This window comes from Phaenicophaeus curvirostris, chromosome 3 (assembly GCF_032191515.1).
Source record: "Phaenicophaeus curvirostris isolate KB17595 chromosome 3, BPBGC_Pcur_1.0, whole genome shotgun sequence".
Taxonomy (NCBI): domain Eukaryota; kingdom Metazoa; phylum Chordata; class Aves; order Cuculiformes; family Cuculidae; genus Phaenicophaeus; species Phaenicophaeus curvirostris.
This window is the reverse complement of record NC_091394.1, coordinates 56,640,273-56,662,505: the sequence shown is the minus strand read 5'-3', so window position 1 is coordinate 56,662,505 and position 22,233 is coordinate 56,640,273. Positions and strand designations below refer to the sequence as shown.

The following is a 22,233-nucleotide window of genomic DNA, read 5'->3' as shown; positions in this document are numbered from 1 at the left end:
CCCAAGATGATGTCTCCAGAGATTTTGTACAACTGGAAAGGTACAACGACTTATTTGAGAAAGCAAGACAGTGAATGTATATCTCTACTAAAGGTTTTTCTATATCTGGAAATCTGCTGTACATGTTCTAAGGACATACCAAAATTCCATATTTCCGATGGAATTTGTGTTTGTGCTTTGCTGTCTGATATTTTGTTGCTTGTACTACAGGTAATGGCTTTGAAAGAGCCTTAAGTACTCTGAGAATCAGAGACATGCAAGACCTTTGAAGGAGATTCAAATTACCTTGATACAAAAGCATTGCTACAATATTTTTGGAAGGTGGGAGGAAATCCACACATTTTTTTCTGAGACACTGCATTTTAATTCTCTTGCATTGATTTTTTGTGTAATAAATCCTAAGTTGACAGCCATGTATTTCACTGATGAATCATACAAGACTACTTGCTTAACAAAAAGAAGTATGCATATACAAATATTTGAATTTCAAATTTGCCACACCTTGTGCAAACAAACACTAGAATGGCGTGAGAAAAGTAAAAGTGTTCCAATCAGTGGAGTAATGTGGTTGGACCAGTTGATTTAAGAATCACAGAATTACAGAATCACAAAATTGTTAAGGTTGAAAAACACGTTTAATATCATCCAGTCCAACAATAAACCATGATAGAGGAGAGGAGAATATTCTGGAGATAAAAAGGCATTTTCAGTAATTGCCAGTGGCAATGTTGCAGTATCTCAAAGGTAAACAGGTATTGAATAGAAGTGAAACTCTGAAAAATTATTTCACATTCTTCTGTAGCAGCAGTGCGAAGTAAGAGCAATAAAACCTGCTAACATTTTAGTACTTGTTAACAATTAGTACAAATGCAAACACATGTAGGATCTTGATTATTTTACAGCAGTTTGGACTTTCATTGATATAATCTGGAAATTTATTCACTTGATATAGCAAACTATTTCACCAGTTGTGCTGACCTTTTTTAAGGCTGATGGGAAAAGCTTGAGACATACAGACCATGTCTGATTTCTCTTTTTGCAGATACTTGAACAAAAATACCTGTAACACAAGCTGAGAATTGTTGAATAACAGGCTCCCACCTATGAAGCAGGAGAAGAGAAAGGCAGGTTCTCTTCAAAGCTCACAGATCAGCTTGAAATCAACAGTATTATTTCCTCTCAAAACTAAAAATACACCAGCTAAAGAAACATCAAACTGAATCAGTCTATGCTTTCATGTAAAATTAAAGAAAGAAGACTTAATACTTGTTTCAGATTGATACTGGTATCGATTTTTCAATAACAAGCACATAACAGAATAGAACTTCACCTATCATTCAGAAATCACTTGCAAGTTAGAAGCACAGCACAAGAGGTTTGACATGAGATGATCTGTTGTGATAAAAAAAAAAAAAGTGCATTTTAAGGATTTATTACTTATCCCAAAATATAAGAAATAATGAGGAATAATAACACTGTGATGGAAAAAAGCTTTAGAACTTTACCTTTGTGGCAGCATCAAAACAGACAAAGCCCATGTTAAAGTCTATGGTAAGTCCCATAAGATGACTCTCCAAAACACAGGCATATGTCTTGCACTGTCAAAGAAAAACGGAGAAGGTATTTACCACAGAATATATTTCTTCAAATTCTTTCTAGGAACAGTATTTCTATGACTTTATTCTAATGTTTATACACTTCAAAATCATTATCAGAAATAAGTAATTGGTGTGTATGTAGGCCATTTTATCACCTGTGTATTTTAAAACAAAGTATTTATACCAGTGCTGAATTTTTTTAAGTATTGTAAAGAGAGGCTTTGCTTCCATTAAGGAAAACTAAATCAGAATAATAATTGTCTCAGTAGTTTACTGAAGAAAACTGCTAAAGGGGAAGTCTCATTGTTTTTTAACACTCTTATTTGTTTTGGAACCCAGTAACTTCCTCTAACAATGTATTCCTTTTAGCTTTTTAAGAAAAAATAAATGTGTCTGTAAAATATCCCTTTGGTATGCTTTTTCTTGTGGTTTAGTTTTGTCCTAACTCTCAGAAAAAAAACATGTAGTATTTCATATCATATAGCAAATGATGGGATCATATGAAATACATTTTAAAATCTATCTTTATAATATTTTCAAATCTATGCATTTATTTATTTTCATAAATCACACTTCAATACATGCTGTGAGATATCTATTAGTGTCATTTCCATGATCAAAACTGTTGCTGTACCTGAAGGCTGACTTCAGATACAAAATGACAAACTTGTGTTTTTCATCACAAAATATGTAAAACATCCAAAACATTTCCAAGTCTGATGTAAGTTCTTTAAAGAAATCATTCTTATTATATAGAAATGCTACCCTCCAGATCAAATGAAATAAGGTTATATTCTTCAAATGTTGCTGTAGCCACTAAATATGCAAAATAAGAACAAATACTTCCACAATCTATAATGTGTCAAAGAGCTAAAATACAAACTGTAAACATAGGGATAACATAAGTTACTGAATTATCAATGTTTCAAAAGTATATGCTATTATTTTGGGCATTTTACTAATCAAGGATAAAGCACGTGTCTTTACTCATATGTTCTTTGAGTGTCCTCTTAGGATTCTAAATGGTCTTTCCTAGAACAGAAGAAGCTGAAAAGCTCATTAACAGCTTCTAAAAGATATGGAAATGCAGGAAAATTCAAAAAATCATAACTATATAGATTCTTTAGTTATTCTAAATTTCACTTCATTACATTTAATATAGATTTAAATAAAAATATTTGAGTGAATTGTTTTCATTGATCAAATCATATCTCAACTACATACTAACAGTTGGTTAACCTTTGTGCACACATCTTGGAGCTTTAGAATACGTGTTTCAAATGCAGCGATATCCATCACTGAAACTGAAGGATATTCTTTTTTAGTTATCACTGGGGCACAAGTGCAGCATTTAAGCCTGCCTATAGACAAAGCACAGCCATCAATAACTCAAAAGTAATAACAATCCATGACAAGTGCCTTAAAAGACCATAGAATCACAGAATCACTAGGTTGGAAAAGACCTTTGTGATCATCATGCCCAGTTGTACCTGTCCACTACTAAACCATATCCCTAAGCACTTCATCTACTCATCTTTTAAATACCTCCAGGGATGCTGACTCAAACATCTGCCTGGGCAGCCAGTTCCAGTGCTTCCAGTGCTTGATAACCCTTTTGGTGAAAACATTTTTCCCAATGTCCAATCTGAACCTCCCCTGGCACAGTCTGAGGCCATCCCCTCTCATCCTGTCACCTATCACTTGGGCAAAGAGACCAACACCCACCTCACTACAACCTCCTTTTGGGTAGTTACAGACAGTGATAAGGTCTCCCCTCAGCCTCCCCACTAGCCTAAACAACCCCAGTTGCCTCAGCTACTCCTCATAAGCCTCGTTCTCCACCCCCTTCACCGCTTTGTCGCTCATTTCTGGACACACTCCAGGACCTCAATGCCTTTCTTGCAGTGAGGGGTCCAAAACTGAACACACTATTTGAGATGCAGCCCCACCAATCCCTGAGTACAGGAGCAGAATCACTTATCTGGTCCTGCTGGATGTGTTTTTTCTGATACAAGCCAAGATGCTATTGGCCTTCTTGGCCACCTGGGCACACTGCTGGCTCATGTTCAGTCGGTGACTGACCAACACCAGAGGTCCTTCTCTGCCAGGAGACCAGGACTCTGCACTTGGCCCTGTTAAACCTCATACTGTTGGCCTCAGCACATGGATCCAGCCTGTTCAGATCCCTTTGTACAGCCTCCCTACCCTCAAGCAGGTTGACACTTCCTCCCAGCTTGGTGTCATCCGCAAACTTACTAAGGATACATTCAATCCCATCATCCAGATCATGGATAAAGATACTGAACAGAACTAGATCCAGCACTGTGCCCTGGGGAACACCACTTGTGACCGGTCTTCAACTGGATTTAACTCCATTTACTGCAATTCTTCACATCCAGCCAGTTTTTTACCCAGCAGAGGGTGTGCCTGTCCAGGCCAGTGGTAGCCGGTTTCTCAAGCAGAATGCTGTGAGAAACAGTGCCAAAGTCTTTACTGAAGTCCAAATACACTATGCCCATCGCCCTTCCCTCATCCATTAAGTGGGTCATCTTGTCATAGAAGGCAATCAGGTTAGTTTGGCAGGATCTGCCTTTCAGAAACCCATGTTGACTGTGTCTGATCAGCCAGTTGACTTGCATGTGCTGTGTGGTAGCACTCAAGATGACCTGCTCCATGACCTTCCCCAGCCCGGAGGTCAGACTGACAGGCCTGTATTTTCCTGAATCCTCCCTCCGGCTCTTCTTGTAAATGGGCATAACATTTGCCAACCTCCAGTCAAGTGGAACTACCCCAGTCAGCCATGACTTCTTGCAGACGCCAGCTTCCTTAATGCCCTTGGGTGGATCCCATCTGGCCCCACAGAATGTCGTATCAGCTTAGCAGGTCTCTAACCATTTCCTCATGGATCATGGGAGTTTTGTTCTGCTCTTTCTCCCCGTCTTCTGGCTCATGAGGCTGAGTACCCAGAGAACGTTTTACCTTACTATTAAAGACTGAGGCAAAGAAGGCATTAAATACCTCACCCTTATCCTCATCCTTGATGAGCTACAACTGTTTGTCAGAAAACAAAAGGTTTCTTTCTGCTGCCTTTGAGGTGGAAAGCAGAGTCTGGTCTATTCTTGTAGCTTCCAGCACTGCAAGAACTTTATGTATGTCACTAGATGTATAAAATTTGAATTTATATAGTATAAAGGTGCATTAGCCATTATTACTATGAATGTATAACCTTCCCAAATATTTAATTACAAGATCAATAATTCAGGTTTGTGGTGTTGCAGTCATATGGTATTTGTGTTGATATCAGCAAATAAAAGTTTGGGGTTTTTTTTGAGAAGCTACACCATAAAACTGCTATGAATATGTAAACTTTTTGATTGTAAATTAGTGCTGCTAGAAAAGGAGAGGACATCACCTTTGGTAACATCTCATTAGCAGAAGAGTGTAAAGTAATGTATTTCACAGTGGCTTAAAACTTAATGAATTCACATATGCAAAAATGTTCAGGTTTTTGCATTCAAAGCAAAAAATGTACTGTTTTTTAGAATTATCTTGCTAACTACATGCAAGATGCAAACTACATTTTTATTTGTAGATGTCCAAGATATCTAGAAGAGACATACAGCCTTTACTGAGAATTAAAATTGGGCAAGGGCACAGTACCTCAGATTTAAAATATGTATTGCCATCTAACTCATCTGACCTCTCACCTCAACACCAGAGGTCAACCTACAATGTGCATTGCAGCACCGCACTGAGCTGGCACAGGTACCTCTGCTTAGGCACAGCTCATTGACTGGGCTAATTAGGCTCACTGAGAAGTAAAGAGTTATGAGAAACTTAACATATCAATCTCAGTTCAATGCTGCATTGAAAAAGTACTTTGCTTCCCAGATGGAAGGTTCTGTCTACAAAAGACAGTACACAGTTAGTGGAGAAATATTATCTAATTCAGCTCAACGTGGTTACTTTGGTAAGAAGAATAAGTATTATACAGTGCAAGCCACCAGTAACAGCTGATTCTCTACTTATTCTTTACTTGCATGTAAGACAAGCCTTTGGACCATATATTCCATGATGTTCAAAACAATTTACAGAAGCAAAAATGCAAGAACAACAAAAGGATCACTGGGCAGCGAGATTTTAGTTTCTTTGGGGAAGAATGTCCATTGTTTATGGATGTGTTGCATGCACTTGCAAATGATTCTGGTCACAGGTCAGAGTAGGAATGTGAACTTCTGGACACTCATTAACTCTGATTACTTTTTCTTCATCTCTATTTTCTTCAATATGTCTTTTATTTCAGATATTTTGAGAAAACAAAATGCAGAAATTCTTCCAAGAAGACTGTATAATTTAATTTTTTTTTATATGTTTAACACACTTTAAATGACTAGAAGTGACTGTTAATAACATACACTGTGAATATTTGCCTTTGGTTGCTGATTTCTCACTTAGTGCTCCTGAAAACCTTATCATAACTAAAGCATCTCTCTTATAAAAGAATTAGAAGATATTTCAGCACTTATTAATTTTTCTTTCACAGAATACAGAATCTTAAATTGGGTTTATAAGTAATTCAGTGGGTCAGGCAGGGGCTGAAGTAGGCAACCCAAAGTATTATGTTCCTTAGCCTCTACTCCCTCAATGCACACACTTTAAATTCTGGAAAGAATACCTTATAAACCTAGTGTAAGCTATCCCTGAAGCTAAGGGAAAATAGACTCTATGTCCAAGACTTAATTCACACTTTCAAACTCAGATTCAGTTTCAATGGAGACAAACTTTAAAGCATTGTTATCGCAAAGCAACTTACAGAATCACTTACATTAGGGAATAAGCAACTACAATACAAACAATAAAGACAGCAACAAAAAAAGTTATGATGGAAGTGCTGAAAATTTTAGCATAAAGTAGCAGGAATATAAAAGGAACCTGACAATCATACAGAATTGCACATCATTATGGAAGTTACAGCAATCTCAGATTCTTCATATAAAAATGCTGTGTGATAGTAAGGAAAAAGTATCTCCATTTCAACTTCTTTTCCCTTTCAACAGGTAATTATGAAAATGGATTAGCATCTCTTACAACTCTAAATAAAACTAACTGAAGAGTGACTGCAACACACCACAATGGCCCCACTACAATATCATACCACACACTACTGTCAAACTATTGTAATCCTGTTCATCCTCTTTATCTCTCCTCGAGCACATTTATTTCCTGAACCGTGCCCCCCGCCTCAACTTTTCTTTTGCATATACGTCTGGCAGAAGGTATGAATGTCTTAAACAGAACTTCCTGCATATTTATAGGGAGACATTTTAAAAATATTTTAATTTGTGATGTATTCTTCATAATTTTGTAAGAATAGGTCCCTGAATAACCTCCAGCAGAGGTTAATGCCAATTTATACTAGTTGAGAACTTTGTTATTATTTGTATAATTATGGATAGTACAGAACATATGTGAATAATTTTAAACGGCAGTTTCAAACTGCAGTTGTATTTTCAAAATTATGTGATTTCATAGTAAGACAAACCTGCATACAGCAGGATTGATGGACAATCATTGAAATGAAATATAAACATTCATATGAATATGACTGCTTTAAAACATAGTTTTAGTAAAAAATGTACTCTTGATGATACCTCAATTTTGAACCTGTCATCGTTTTTTTACATACAGCAATAAAAGAACCTGTTGAGACAAATTCCACCACTATTTAGTGAAATCAGATTTTAATCTGCAAATGGATTGATGAAAATAGTAACAGATTATTGAAAGAAAAATGAGAAGACTATGATCAGTTATGTAAAAAATTAATATTCTGTTTTTTCCCAAAGTGAGATACATAAAGAGAGGCAAGAAAATAAACAAGAAAAAGGTGAAATCTATAAGTGTAAAAGGTGGCAGAGTGCATGAACTTAAAGATAAAAATTGAACATTCTTAGACTCCTCCTCCTACAGAGGCAACATGCATTAAAAGTGATATTACTGTAGCTTTTGAGGAATGAATTGTCATAAGTATATGCTAATTCAGTCTATCTGAATATGATGGTTTACAGGTCAGAAGAAGGGTAGCATATAATTAACTATCAATTTGTCTAAATAAAAAAGTATCAATGCTTGCATTCCCAGGAATATGCAGAAAATGAGTGTAGGAAAAGTGACCATTAGACAATACATGCACAGGCTACTATGCTACTATGACTTTAGTAGGTTTATATACAGAATAACTCATGATAACGTTTAATAAAGCCATATGTATTTGTTATAATTAGAGCATCAATATAACAATTAAGATCAGGTGAATTATAATTGCAGTGGCTTTTTTCTCCTCTCTTATTTTAAATCAAAAAGTATTATTTTCTTTGCCTCTGTGAGAAAAACAGAGTTCTCTTTAAATACAACCACCATGATATGTAATTTTGCTATAAAAATCTGCTAGTAATCTGTATCGGAATGTCATCTATCTCTGCTCTGTCATCTAGCAATTAAACAAATACACAAGAAACAAGAAATATGTGAAAAAAGAATGATGTTCTGAGTTACAATTTTCTTATTGCTTGCATCCAGTAAGTTTTCTCTCTCAATATATTCTCATCCCTGATTACTTCAAGGACAATCTAATTCCTGCAAGGTTCTCTTATGTTATCCATTAACAAATAAAGCAGCATGTAAGACATTATGTAAGACTGCCCAAACAGCAGGGTTTGTCCCTTATTGGTTTTCCTTTTCTGTCTATGAAATTTAGGTAATAAACATATATAATCTAGTAATAATAACTCAAAGCTTGTAGATCACGAGCTGTTTGGGAACACCAAAAGGGTTTTTCTTGCAATTACAGACATAAAACAATGAGTTGAAAGCTGCAGGAGGTCAGAGAATTTCCTAAATTGCACTATTATTGCAGATAGACCTGATTTGTTAATGTACCAAAAGGCAATCATCATGGCAGTGGTTCTCACCTGTATCCGTTCAACTTCTAAAAAAGTTGCTGTTTGGAAGGCTTTTTCCCATAGTGTTAGGTCAGACTCTAGTTCCACAGAAAAGTAAAGATCTTCTCCAGATTCAGACTGGACACTGAAGCAATGTTTCCGTCGGTCCAGTAAATCACTGTCCTGATGAAAACCTGAAGTTATATAATCTGGCATACATCAATTAATATTTTAAATTGTAAACATCTACGCCTCAAACCTAGCATTTTTCAAATGGCATTTTTAATGATATAACATTGTAGCAACTATTGAGACCTGAGGGACTGAAAATTGGAGTTTGGGTCTCAACAGTGATATTTCAATGAACAGTACACATATTGAGAAAGTTATGGAACAACACAGCACATCTGGCATAGCTTACAATATTTAAAAAATAAAACATTTCTCAAAAATATTATCTACACTTTTAAATTAGACCAATTTGATAAAAGGTGTCCACTTTCTATTCACATGAGAAGACCACAAATATCAGCTTCTCTGACCTACTTAACTCACTCACCCCGGTCTGGAAGGCTGGCCAAAGGAAGCAAGAGATTTATTTAAGCAGTATGAGAAGCCCACCTGTCTTGTTTTCCCTACAGGGGCTAGACAAAACAAGTTCACATTCCTGGTGGCTTACAAAATGCAGCATAAAATTTGTCTGTAGCTGCATACTGCCAGTAGAGACTATAGTGCATGCCAGTGGCTAGGTTGCTGGCTTTGGACCTGGAAGAGGAAGATACTTTTGGCTTTACTTTCAACACAACACCACACAATTGATAACAGGCTGAAGAAATATATAATATTTAATGATTGTTAGTATTTGTGAATGGCACTAAATCAAAGAATAACCAGGTTAATCAGGAAATACATCACTAAAAATCTTTTCAATGATTTTTGTAAATTTTTTCAATAAGCTAAAATTTTGGCTTGCAATACATCCTAGTGAAAAATACAGCTGTAGAAACAGTGTTAATTAATTTTGTCTCTACTACAGCAAAGCAGCTGTCATAAACCACAAGCTCACCAACTGTCCTTGTAAACACATCTGGAAATTGAGGGATATGTAGCTTGGGTGCAATTTCTACCACACTACCCATAGAAAAGGGCACAGCTGAGATCAGTAAAGGAGACTTGCAGGACAGTATTGTCTTCTGATTATACACAACATGTACAGACCAACGAGACCATAACTAGCTGACACAAGCTGGAAGAGCACTTTACATTGTGTTGGGGAAGAGAATCAGAACTTAAAGCTGACCAAGAACAGAAGTATATGAAACAGGAATATGTATGAAACTCTTATTCTCAGGCAGGTAGACAGGTAATGGTAGAGTGAGTATTATCCTCTTTTCATTCAGAAGACATGTGAGAAAACTGCTCAAGAAAGCCCTACACCACACATTCCTGAATGCTCCCAGTTCAAAACTGCTTTACAGTTTATAGAAGGATAAGCAAGACAACACACCCTCTCTTTGCAGTCACCATGAGAAAACTGAGTTGAATAAATTTTAAAATGACTAGTCACCATGGAACAATCTCTTTCCGGACTTTCATCAAAGTCCTAAGCTTAGTAGCTCAATAGCATTAAGTCATGGATGGAAAAATCAGAATGAACATAGTCTGTTAGGTCTTAAAAACAGTGTTGCAAAAAAAAAAAAAATTCTTTCATATTTTTTTTTTCCAAATGTTTCAAGGGTTGTATAGTTGAACTAGTTAGATGCCGCTATAACAGCCTATGTTCTAGGACAAATACTTTTGTCTCTTTTTTCTTTTCTTTCCACTCAGGCCCTTCTGCTAAAACTAAAATGTCAATTCTGTTCACAGCATGTTTTGATCAGCTTTCAAAAAGGAGGTCATAGTGTGTAGGTTGTTGTTAATGACACCTGAGTTTTACTGCATGCTCAGCCTCGGCCTTAGAGCACAACGAGCAGCAGCACTGTGACAAATGTTTAATCTTATGAATACATATAGCAATATAAAACATACCATCTGACAATGCAACCCCCATCAGTAGGAACTGGATGAATTAAAGTACTGGTCAAACCTCAGTCCTTCAGGGAAGAAAAGCTACTTTGTAAAGTATAGCAGCCCTTCTTGTCTAAGAGGCCTTAAGTAGGATCTTAAATCCTTCATGCTGTCAGCAATACACCTGATTGAATGGGTCTGTTGGTCCATACCAAATGAACCTACTCGGCACGGGCTCAAATAACTCGTGTGTAAGGTACATATCTTTCCTAAGGAAGTTCTGCACAGTTACAACCTCAGAAGTAACTAAAAATGTTTTGAACTTATTTTCACCTATTCTTGTCAACATTCAGTAGCAGAAAATTAATTATTAATAACATAATTTTGCAAAAGCCTCTTAAACCTTATTTTAAACAAGACCATGGCACTACATAGGGTCACAGGAATCACTGTCACTAAAAGAAAATTGAACTAATAATCCCTGTCTTTAAATGAGAGAAAGTTTAGTGCCATGTTTCATTACGCAATATATATCTCTATTTAGCTGGGCCCAGTCAAGTTTTGATGATTGAAATTTCATTGTTAGACTCTCTCTCTCTTACAGGCATTTTCCTGTTCAGAAGAATACACTGGCTGTGAAAAAGCAATGAATTCTTGTCTACAGTGTGAAAAATGAAAGTATTAAAAGATCTGATCTCTATTAAAATGTGTTTGAAAAATGCAGAAATCCCAGAACAGTCCTTTGAAGTGATTAAATAAAAGCTTGTGTATTTTATTACCATCATTGTCAGCAATAATTGTGCAAGATTTTACTAAGCAATACCCTTCAGGATGAAAAGACAAAGAAAAGCTAACTGGAATCTACAACATTAAACTATACCCTTGAGATTGATACATTAAAGCAAAAACATACTTTTATTTAGAAAGATCTAATCAATAAAAGCATTTCCCCTCTGTGATTTACATGTAAGTATTTTAGAATATATCAACTCCTACATCATGCTGTGACAAATAACAGATACCTTGCACTCATTAACGGAACAGAGTAAAGTAATAAAAATAAGATGAAAACTAAAAGTCAAACCAAATGTCTTCATACCAGAAATATATTTTTCAAAAATACAAAATACTATTGTTGAAATCTAAATTTTGTGAAGTTCTTATATATGATGATTTCCCACAGAATAACAATTTCATTTCTTTCACTAGTTCTAACTTGATGATGTGTATGTACTTGTGATTTTGATATCCATGTTGATGGTCTGTGATAAGGAAAGTTTGAGTAAAATACATTTAAAGGTTTTACTTTACTTTTAAAAGAATTGTTGGCATACATACAAGGTATTAATTTCTTCTAAATGGTATCTCATTCCACTTGTAAAAATAATTTGATTAAAGGCTCCCTTTAGTACTGCTGCAGTTCTTTTTTCCAGCAAGATCTTTCCTTGGTTTTCTATTTGTGCTCAGGCATCTAACAATGATACCTGTATCTAATAATTTTCCCATTGGTACAATCTATAATTGTAGGAAATAATACATAGACAAGGTTAAAAGATAGTTAACTGAAAGTCCTTATAAAAGTACGAATTCAAAGCAAATGTTTATCTTATGAATACAACTGATAATTGTTCAAGTCTCTGCAAATTTAAGAAAAACTTGTCATGAGCTTCAAAACCAGGTCTACATTAAGCAAGAATCTTCATTAAGTTTTATGAAATGCTTATTTCAGCTAACATATAAAATGTCATTGTACCCATTTAAGAATCTGCTATGATCCTGAGTTTTTATAATCACTTACTAGGCAATGATGGTCATAAGCCAATTTCATGTTGATTTGTAAAGAACTCCTTCAGAGTGTTAATGATTAGCTGTACCATTTGCCCCTGATGTTCTTGATGTCAATTTATACAGAACCTCTGAAGAGAAGCAGTCACAAAACTTGCAGCATCATACTAATACTCTACAGGAAGGAGTCCTGCTGAAGGATGCACTGTGAAGAAAGTCCTTGGCTTACATCCAGCTTCAGAGTAATCCAGCATCTCTGCTGAAAGCTTGGAATGACACCCACTTGACTAATTAATACTGATGTCCATGTTAAGTGAGAGTAATAAATTTGTCTAAGGGAACCAAGCATGGCTCATTAGGCAGGTCTTTTCAAATTAAGGCAGAATGTTTCTTTATCACTGAATAGTTACATCTCCTTCTCTTCTGCAGAGGTAATCTTTTATGTTTTGAAAGACTGCCCTCTCCAGAAGCAGAAGTGGTCCTTTTCCATTACTTATGTCTTTTCATTTTATCTATGATGAATGCATTAAATACTCATATTTTGGCTATTATTTAAATCTACTAACATGCAAGAAACTTAACTTTCATTACAGTCAGTGAGAGTTTAGTTGCTCTACTCTACGAACGTCTGTGCAACAGAAAACAAAGCTAAGTCTATCAGTTTCATAATGGCATATTTTTTACCCGGGAAGTGCTCAGAAACTATCTACAAGTCTGATTTACTCATAAAGTTATATGTAAGAAAAAGAGTAATTTGGTGATGGAACTGTAAGTATTAGTGACACTGGCCATCAGTTCTTGACACGAACAACAATTCATGTAAGATATTCAAAACCATCCTAATCAGAGTTATATGCCTAAATAGACAAAACAGACCTTGACTTCTGAGACAATTTTATTTCAGCTGTTAAAATGAGGTAAATATTAATGTTTATGATATTAATCATAATAGTTCTTATTACACAGATCAGAAAACAAACAAACAAATCTGTTTTCTTTGTTCACTAGTTTAGACAGTCCTGCAAAAAGAAAGCTGTCCCATCATAACCAAGATTCAAACCTAGCACCTAAATTCTCTGAAGATAAAAAGCATTCTCCAAACAATTCAAGAGTGCAATAACTCCAAGGCAACTATAAAGACTAATGACATCATGCCTTTACACTTGTTGGCATCAGTGCCCTTGTTATTTTACTCTTTGAGTCTCCTTTCACTTGTCAGGTCCATTTATAAACATATATCCTTCCTACTAAGGGATTCTAATGATCTACTTCTTTATCTGAAACTTCGGGAACACTATTCTTGAACATCACCATTAGTTGCTATGGAGATGGTTCTAATAGCAGTTACAGGCAGCAGGGAACCCATTCACTCCACAGTGGAAAAAAAGACACCACTTCTCCCACATATTCTCATTAATCAAGTAATAAAGAAAAAACAACTCATACAGACATGCATATGTTTATACACATCTCATCTTATCTGAGCTGTACTGAATTTTAATGTCAAAAAATGTAAAAAAGATGTTGAAATTGTATGTGCTTATAAAAGCATTTAAATAAACACAAAATACCAGCTAAACTAAAACCAGACAGAATACTATTCAATGTTCAAATTTAATGAAAATATGCTTTGTGAAGGGGAAAATAATGATAATTACAGGATATATTTTCATTTCAATTAAATTTCAATTAGAAAAATCTGCCTGATTGCTTGAGAGAAACAGAAACATTCATTCCCTATAACCCATTAGGTACAGCAGTAAGCTTAAATTACTTTCTTATTCTGCCTGAATGGGAAAATAATTTTCCTATTCTGTCTGGTTAAAAGATGATGATATCTCTAAGACCCTCACATGAATCAGAGAAAGAGTCTGAATACAAGTTTCCCCTGAGCTGATGCCATAATTGCGCCTATATCTTAATGGCCTCCACTCAGAAATATGTTTATTTTAATGTCTTATGAGGAAAATCTTCAAAATTTTCATAAAACAGATTAATTTTTTGCAGAAAAAATTGGTGGTTATTTTCTGCTAAAGGGAAATCAGAGACTAATCTAATTACAAACATGGGTTAAAAAATTTACTAACTTCCTCTTTGGAGAATAATTAAGATTTTTTACTTCTCCAAACTTTGAGGTGTTATTTGCTGGAATTTTAAGAACAGATCCCAGAATAGTAAACATAATGATAATAAATAGTAATGCTAAACAGTGATCCTATCTTTTCATTTTGAGACCACGTTTACAGCTTTCTCAAATTTAAATAACTGTAGATGTTTGGGATTTTTTCCCATGTTATTTTCCTGTCAGGGGATATTTTTTATTTTCACATTATAGTTAGAACAGCTGAATCAGTTCTAAGACATAAATTAGGAAAAAGAATGGAATTGGTTTGTCTGCATTAAATATAAACATATAAAGAACAACTCGCTGAAATCACTTTTTTCAATTATTCTGGGGCTTCCGTTCTTTGGAATGGCAGCAACTACTTCAGGGATGGGAGGAAAGTTTTGCTACCCTTGAAATAAAAACCCAACAAGTTAAGATCTACTGAAAAATTTAGATGGTCTGGGCAAAATTTGTCTGCTCCCCATTTTTGAAGATTTCGTTCTGAACATCCCCATGGTATTTAGGAAGACAAGAACCTTCCCTACTCTTCCAGCTGTTAGGGGATATTATGCTAGCAACCATGAGAAATGAGAACAGTATACACTATTTCTGCTTCAAGAGGCTATGTACCTTTTCAAGAACAGAAAAAAGTGCCTGACTCAATTTAAGTAGTGGACAGGTAAATTGTGTGGAAGAAAAGTCCTTACAATTCTTACATAGTGAAATTTTTGTAGGTTTTCTGTTTTGCTTTTTTTTCTTAGCCTTAGATGCATTTGCTTTAAAGGTAAGAAAGGTTTTTTAAAGGCCTTCCTCACGAAGGACAAAAATATTAAACTCAGAACAGGAAGCAAACCAAAGACTGTTAAGAACTAAAGCACTCAACAGTGTAGCACTTTTCCAAGGGACTGGTACCTGGCTAAACCTTGGTTTAAATCCTAATTTTCTCGTGATGCAGAATTAATTTGTTCTTAAAAGGCATTTATTACTTATGCCTCCTAAGTAGTTTTGAGTATGTGTAAAGTGCTTCAGTGGAATTACATCAGGATGCAAGCCTCAGCCATTGAGCAAACTATATTAATGACAGACTTCAAAACACATTCTGTACTTTCACTTTATGTGTTTATGTGTCTATTTGCATTAATTGTAAAATTTATCTGAACGTATAACATATTCAGTAGTTTCCCATGCATTTTATATGATCCTTTTCCCACACATGATTTATTAGAAATGGAAAAAAAATTACAGGAAATTTAAGTGGGAAAATTAACATAACTACATTCTAGGATTTTACAGACACTAACAGCTAAATAAAGAAGGAGACAAAAGTCTTCTGTGATACCAAGTTGGCCTTGACTAATATAGTAGGAAATTATAGCTGCACTGACATGAATGATACTAGCTATAAACATCAATGATTCACCATCCTGACATATTGCTGGTATAGACTACCATTCACAATTCTCCTCACGTTTCATTTCAGAGATGATCTGACACCTGAATATATTTCCTGTTTTATGCTGAATAAAGTGTGCTTTTTATTGCAAATCTCCAAATAGTTTTGCAAGACCGACTGAAGATAGAAGGCAGATGACTGAACTACAGAAAACATTTCCTCACAATAACAAGGAGATGTTTGGGTGAAGCTAAAGAATATCACAAGCTCAAGCAAACAAGGCAAATTTGCTGGTAAGAAGTGCAATTTTTGATATTATTCTTCATGATTTATATGAAAAAATTAACAAAATTTTCTTCATCCCCATGTGGAAAAAAATTGCATAATTATTTATTTACCAATTTATCAACGATACTTAAATCTTGTTAAAACATACATACTTACACATGTGCACACACACTCTAAATACACATTAAAATAGCATATCAAAAACACAGGAAGTACCAAAAAGACATATAGAGTTCAACCAGCTTCAAAGCACTGAAGAGGACAAGGCTGCTGCCCCTTTCTGAATCCAGTCATGTAAGTACCTGCTTTTCTGAAGTACTGAAGATTTTATCAATCCTAACACTGAAATTTATTGGCTGTTTATGGGGCTTTATCCCTCAAAACAGAAAGCAGGGTGAAACAACCTTCTTCCAGAATAAATTCAAACTTTATTTATTTGTTTACTTATTGGTCACAGCAAGCTTTACAATCAATTCTGTCGAAAACAACTCACAGATACATTTTAATGTCAGAAGTGCTATCATTAAATTATCTTGCCTGACAAATTGCTCAATGTGGATAATCAATTTTCATCCACATGCTAATATTGCTGTCCTAGTAGCAGTGATTTGAATAAACCTGGTGGTACAAAAAAGAAAGTGGTTTAAAAGCTACCAAATTCTCTTACCAATTTCTTTCACTGATTGTCAGCACTTGTACACTTTCTAATATCTTCCAACATGAAACCGCCTAGCTTCAATTTCTACTTACTCTTCCTGTTTCTCTTTCGGGTTAGAGAGTTCTGTGCCTTGTATTTTCTCTCTGTTAAGGTGCTTCCACACCATAATCAACAGATCTATTGCATTTTTAATAAATTATTTCCTATGCTTATCAATTTATGCATTTACTCCCCCAGGTCTTCAGTTATTTGCACTGCCACAAATGTTCCTTTTCCATCAAACATAGCCCACTGCTGATTGCCATTATTTCACAATGAATAATTTAATCCAATATAATTAAAATGTGATTTTTGTACTCAGCCTGTTTTAACTACTTTGCATATCAAAAGTTATTTCAACCCCAAAAATTTTGACAATGAAGAGGTTTATACTTACACAGTATTTTGAAAACTTTCTACAGAACTTTTTTTTTTATGAATCACAATTGTTGTGGTAGTGTATGAACCTGGTTTGGCATTTTTTTGAACATTTTTGATATCTAAAATTATAAATATTGCATTAGAGGATCAGTAGTCCTTTGCTGACTTTATAAGACTGGTTTTCATATAGTCAAAAGAGAGTTTTTTAAAATCTGCACATCCCCCCCTTTTTTTCCTTGTAATCTGATGGGTGAAAAAAAAAATGAATACAGTAACAACAAAATAGTGATTTATGAGAGGACTATTATAAAAATGAATCCACTAGTTAAAAAACGCATAATAGTTTCTGACATCTCTGATTAAGGTGCAAACAATCCTGCCTCTTACGCGCTTTGAGGCTGAGCAAACCCTAGAAATTAAAAATGGTGTCCCAGTTTCCTATGTGGTTTATGATAAGAATCAGAGCCTTTGGAACGGATGCTGAAGGAGAAGGCACAACACACATATGCAGGCAACTGTGAAAAATTATAGGCCATGGTGACAGCCGAGTTCTGAGTTTTATATAACATGTTTGAACTATAATACTTTACTGATCATTACATCAGTGAAGTTCTCTGATGGGTATAGACATTAATATTTATTTATTGGTTTAATATTTTTACCATCATCAGAAGTGGAAGTATGCTCTCATATTAAAGCACCGAAATATTCAGTAGGATCTGGCAGTTCATATTCTCCACTGTAGTGCTTCTGTCATGAAAAGGAACTTAAAAGAAATCTCTCTAGCTGAGGAAAACTGCAATTCAATTTAAAAAGACAAACTTAAGTAAGTCTAATCAAAATTACTCTTGTTAAGTTCATAGGACCTGAATGAGGGACAGTTATTGAAGTTGCCAACATACAGCAGGAGAGAATACTAGCATGCTCGGGTGAAAGTTGCACACTTGTTTCTAATGAATATGAATCTAAATATGGAAAAAGTTTTTGAAACATCTCATTCCAATCTTAGCAAGTCATGTAATGCAGACACTTTGATTAGTAAGTTGTCATAACATGTAGTGATTCACTTTCACAAAAGGGACATGACCCAAGATCCACATTCCTTCTGGGTCTAGAGAGGTGGTGTGGCAGACCTGACCAACATACTCAGTTCTGAAGGCATATGACATATATTTTGCTCCTCCTCAGGATACCCAGCAGCCTGATCAGTACAGATGGAAATATGCTTGGGAAACATTAGTTATGAAGCACTCCTTCTAAATCCTGGGCAAATTCACATCAAAGTTGACACAGACAACTTGCAAGTCCTTTCACTTAAAGCAAATATTAGCCACAGAAGCTGTATATATACTAATAAATTCAGCATGTGTGGGACTGTTTGTTGACACTATAAGCAACTGACAAGAACCAGACCACATCCTTACTGTGAAACTTTTTATTCTTCTAAAACAGACTGCTTGCATACTAATTAGAAAAGCTCCTTCAATCGTGATAACTCTCAAGCTACACAAGGAATTGTTTGGGAGAGTGCTGCATGGTCCATCTGGCTCAAAATCCATGATAGTGGTCATTCTAAAATAAATCAAGAATATAGATGATGGTGTCCCATTGCCTGGAAATGTACTATAATATTTACATCAGGTAAATATGTATAATGAACAGTTTGACTTTAGGTAAGAACATGGAACTTAACCCACTTAAGAGACACTGAGTGATGATATTCTCTTGCAAACACCCATTACTATCTTCTTGCATTTATCTCTGTGATTCAATGTCATGTGAATGTGTCTTCCAAAGCAGAAACACAAAATAATTCTATCTTGAATTTCCTGAAAAGAATGACATTAACTCAGCCTCTGCCATGGAAGAACAGGAAATGCAGGAGAGGGAACACTCTGTAGCAGCAGAAACCAGGTTCCTTTTCTTCATTTTTTCATTAGGTTTCCTGAGCTATCATGATATCTATCAATCTCTGAGAATATGATTGCTTCAAACCCTGTTAGACTGCTCTTTTGCCATTGAACTCATTCTCCAAGGAAAACAAATTTACAATGAAAACAGCATGTGAGGTACTACAGAATGGAAGAAGTTTGAAAGTGATCACAAAGCATCAGAGTAACATTTTTTAGTTTCTTCTGCTTCAGTAATATCCATGGGGCTTGTGCAAATCTGTTTAGAAACAGACACTGCTAAAATGGAGACATTTATGATACTGGCATAAAAACTGAACAAAATCTTAAGTCTCTATAGAGGTTCAATGAGTGGTAGTAATGGGAGGCTGTTTTTCTTGGGTTTACTTTCTTTTATACCTACTGAAGCCACAGCTAAGTTCTATAGTACCTGCTTGAAGAGAACTAGACTATGGTGAGGATTAATACTCCAATGGCAGAAGCTGCAATTTCATTACAATTATTTTTCTACTTCTATTTTTTATTATTTGCAGGTTTTAATTAGCTAAAGAACCTGTTTGAAATATCTCATCACTTTATACGCTTGACCATGCTTACAGACAATAAAGGAATAACTGAATATGAACAATCTGATAAACACATAAATGATTTTTCTATATCACTTAAACTCTAATTGCCTCCCTACAGGGGGAATAATATGGATGGCAAATGGAGGAGCTGAACCTCTTCCCAGAGAGTTTGGAGAACAGGATGATAATGAAAAATGCATCTTTGTACTCTTTTCTGTTCTACCACATAATAGGGATTGTGGCCTGACCCCTTGTCTGTATCTGACTTCTGCTATACAGCTGAAAAGAGGCCAAAAGAATCCCTACCCGGGTATACAAGAACAGGAGGAAAAGGAGAAAGGGAGGAAAGAAATACGGTGAAAACTAGTGAATGAGAAGGGTATCAACAAAAAAAAAAGGCAGAAGAAAGGAAAATAAGAACTTTTAAATTACAGAAAACTATATGGCATAGGTGCTGTATATTTCTATTCAAACAGTGTAATAAAATCAAAGAATCATAGAATTATAGAATCATAGAATTGTAGAATTGTAGAATCATAGAATGGTTTAAGTTGGAGAGGACCTTAGAGATCATGCAGTTCCAAACCCCCTGTCATGGCCAGGGATACCTTCCACTAGGTCAGGTTGCTCAAAGCCTCATCCACCCTGGTCTGGAACACCTCCATGGATGGGGCAGCCATGACTTCTCTGGGCAACCTGTACCACTGCCTCACCACCCTCACAGGAAAAAATGTCTTCCTAGTATCTAATCCAAATCTGCCCTTTTTCAGCTTAAAACCATTACCCTTCATTCTATCACTACAAACCCGGATAAAAAGCCCCTGCCCAGCTTTCCTATAGACCCCTTTAAGTACTGGAAGGCTGCTATAAGTTCTCCCTGGAGCCTTTTCTTCTCTAGGCTGAATAAGCCCAACTTTCTCAGTCTGTCCTCATGTGGAAGGTGCTCCAGCCTTCTGTTAGTCTTCATGACCCTTAATTAGAGGTTACCAGAAAAAAAAATAAAATGCATGCCACATATAAGATTATTCATCTGTCAAACTCTGGTTGTGCTTTAAGATTATCGCTCATATTACAACCTCAGTGCAATGTCTTAACAGAGCAGATTGACTAACTTTTTCTGTTAAATCTCTCCCTACATGACTACTTCTAAAGAGTCAATGTTTGCACACACTTGGCAGATGAAGGCTATAACACAGAAATGAGACATATTCCATTTGGGATGTTCTACTCCTTGCTGAAGACTCCAGACCTCACAGCCAATGTAGCAATAAAGGAACTCCATTCACTATTCTGTTCAAGATTGCTAGCAGTGAGAGGTTTTTTTCCCCAGAATATATACTTTTGTTTCTTGTTTTTAAGTCTCTGATGTAAAACAGTTCTGAATTTCATTAAGCTGTTCCATCTGTAATCTGCATCCTAGAGGAAAGTGCACCTACATGACATATAAAAACTAGGAAACTTGCCATATACATAAGGTCTTCCCAATCATAAATACTTTTTTAAAAATTTGATTTTTCTTACTTCTTTTTGATTCTGGTCTATCTCCACCTAGATTAGACTGCAAAATAGACAAAATTACCATTTACATAATTTTGACCTAAAACCCCCAAACCCAACATACACAGGAAATCAGTTCAGATGAATGGAAGGAGACAATTTTTTTCATTTCTTTTTCATCTCCTTTTCCTCTCTGCATGTTTTTGACTGAGAAATGCTGGGCATCTGGAGAATTGCTTTTCACTCTTTTTGAAACAGAGAGAAAATCATATATGAATTCAGAATTAAAAATTAAATGTAGTGTACAATAATGGTCCTATGCAATTTGTTAATCATAGCTTTAACTTCCTAAACATATTTCATCATCTCTTCCCATTTATTATAGTTAAGGCAAATAGAAGAAACTGGGGGAAAAAAGAGAATTTTTTCAGAATGATATTGCGTGTTTTAAGGACTCTGCTCTCAGTATGAGTGAAATCTCACATTACAGTCACTGTTAGTTCCATCAATATATTTGAAAGCAACTGAATTGATCGCTATTTCTTTAGCTTCTCAGTCAGGAAAAGAAATGTTATACTGGTTAAATTTGGCGTTAAACTAAAGCTATAAAACCTGTACAGCATTATGGTGCAATAAAACAGTTTCCTAGTCAAAATCAGTTTATTTCTAATTTTACCTTGCCCTTTGAAAATATTCCTTCTAGAGTTTGGATCTGTATCTACTGACACCAGGACCTTTGATTTGACTTCAAAAGGAAAACAAAAAATGACTTCTTTGGGTAAAGTGGTTTCCAGTTGCAGTGTCTGGCTTGTCAACTGGTCTGACAACGTGGTAATTCATTTTATTATTTCTAATCATACCTTGAGAATTTTGCACATTATCTCATAAATGGAAAATGTTTTCTCAGCTCGTGTCCAATCCCAGGTAGTGACCTTGGAAAAAAAAACAACAAAACCAGGAAAAAAAAGTAAGTTACTTTTGTTTCTTTCAATAATTAAGTTTACTTAGGAAAAAAACCAACCCAAAACTATCCATAAAATTTTCTACTGTTTGCATGCAG

The 22,233-nt window shown here is 35.3% G+C and overlaps 1 protein-coding gene across 3 annotated transcripts in view; it reads right to left on the bottom strand.

Moving 5' to 3' along the window:
- Positions 1-22,233, bottom strand: part of SNTG1 (syntrophin gamma 1) — a 160,313-nt gene that overhangs the window by 23,907 nt on the left and 114,173 nt on the right. For all 3 annotated transcript variants that reach the window (XM_069854082.1, XM_069854083.1, XM_069854084.1), the window contains 3 exons: positions 22,034-22,105; positions 8,570-8,722; positions 1,506-1,598 (listed from right to left, as the gene is read on the bottom strand). In XM_069854082.1, coding sequence (XP_069710183.1) covers positions 1,506-1,598; positions 8,570-8,722; positions 22,034-22,105 — 318 coding nt within the window. The remainder of the gene's footprint in view (positions 1-1,505; positions 1,599-8,569; positions 8,723-22,033; positions 22,106-22,233) is intronic.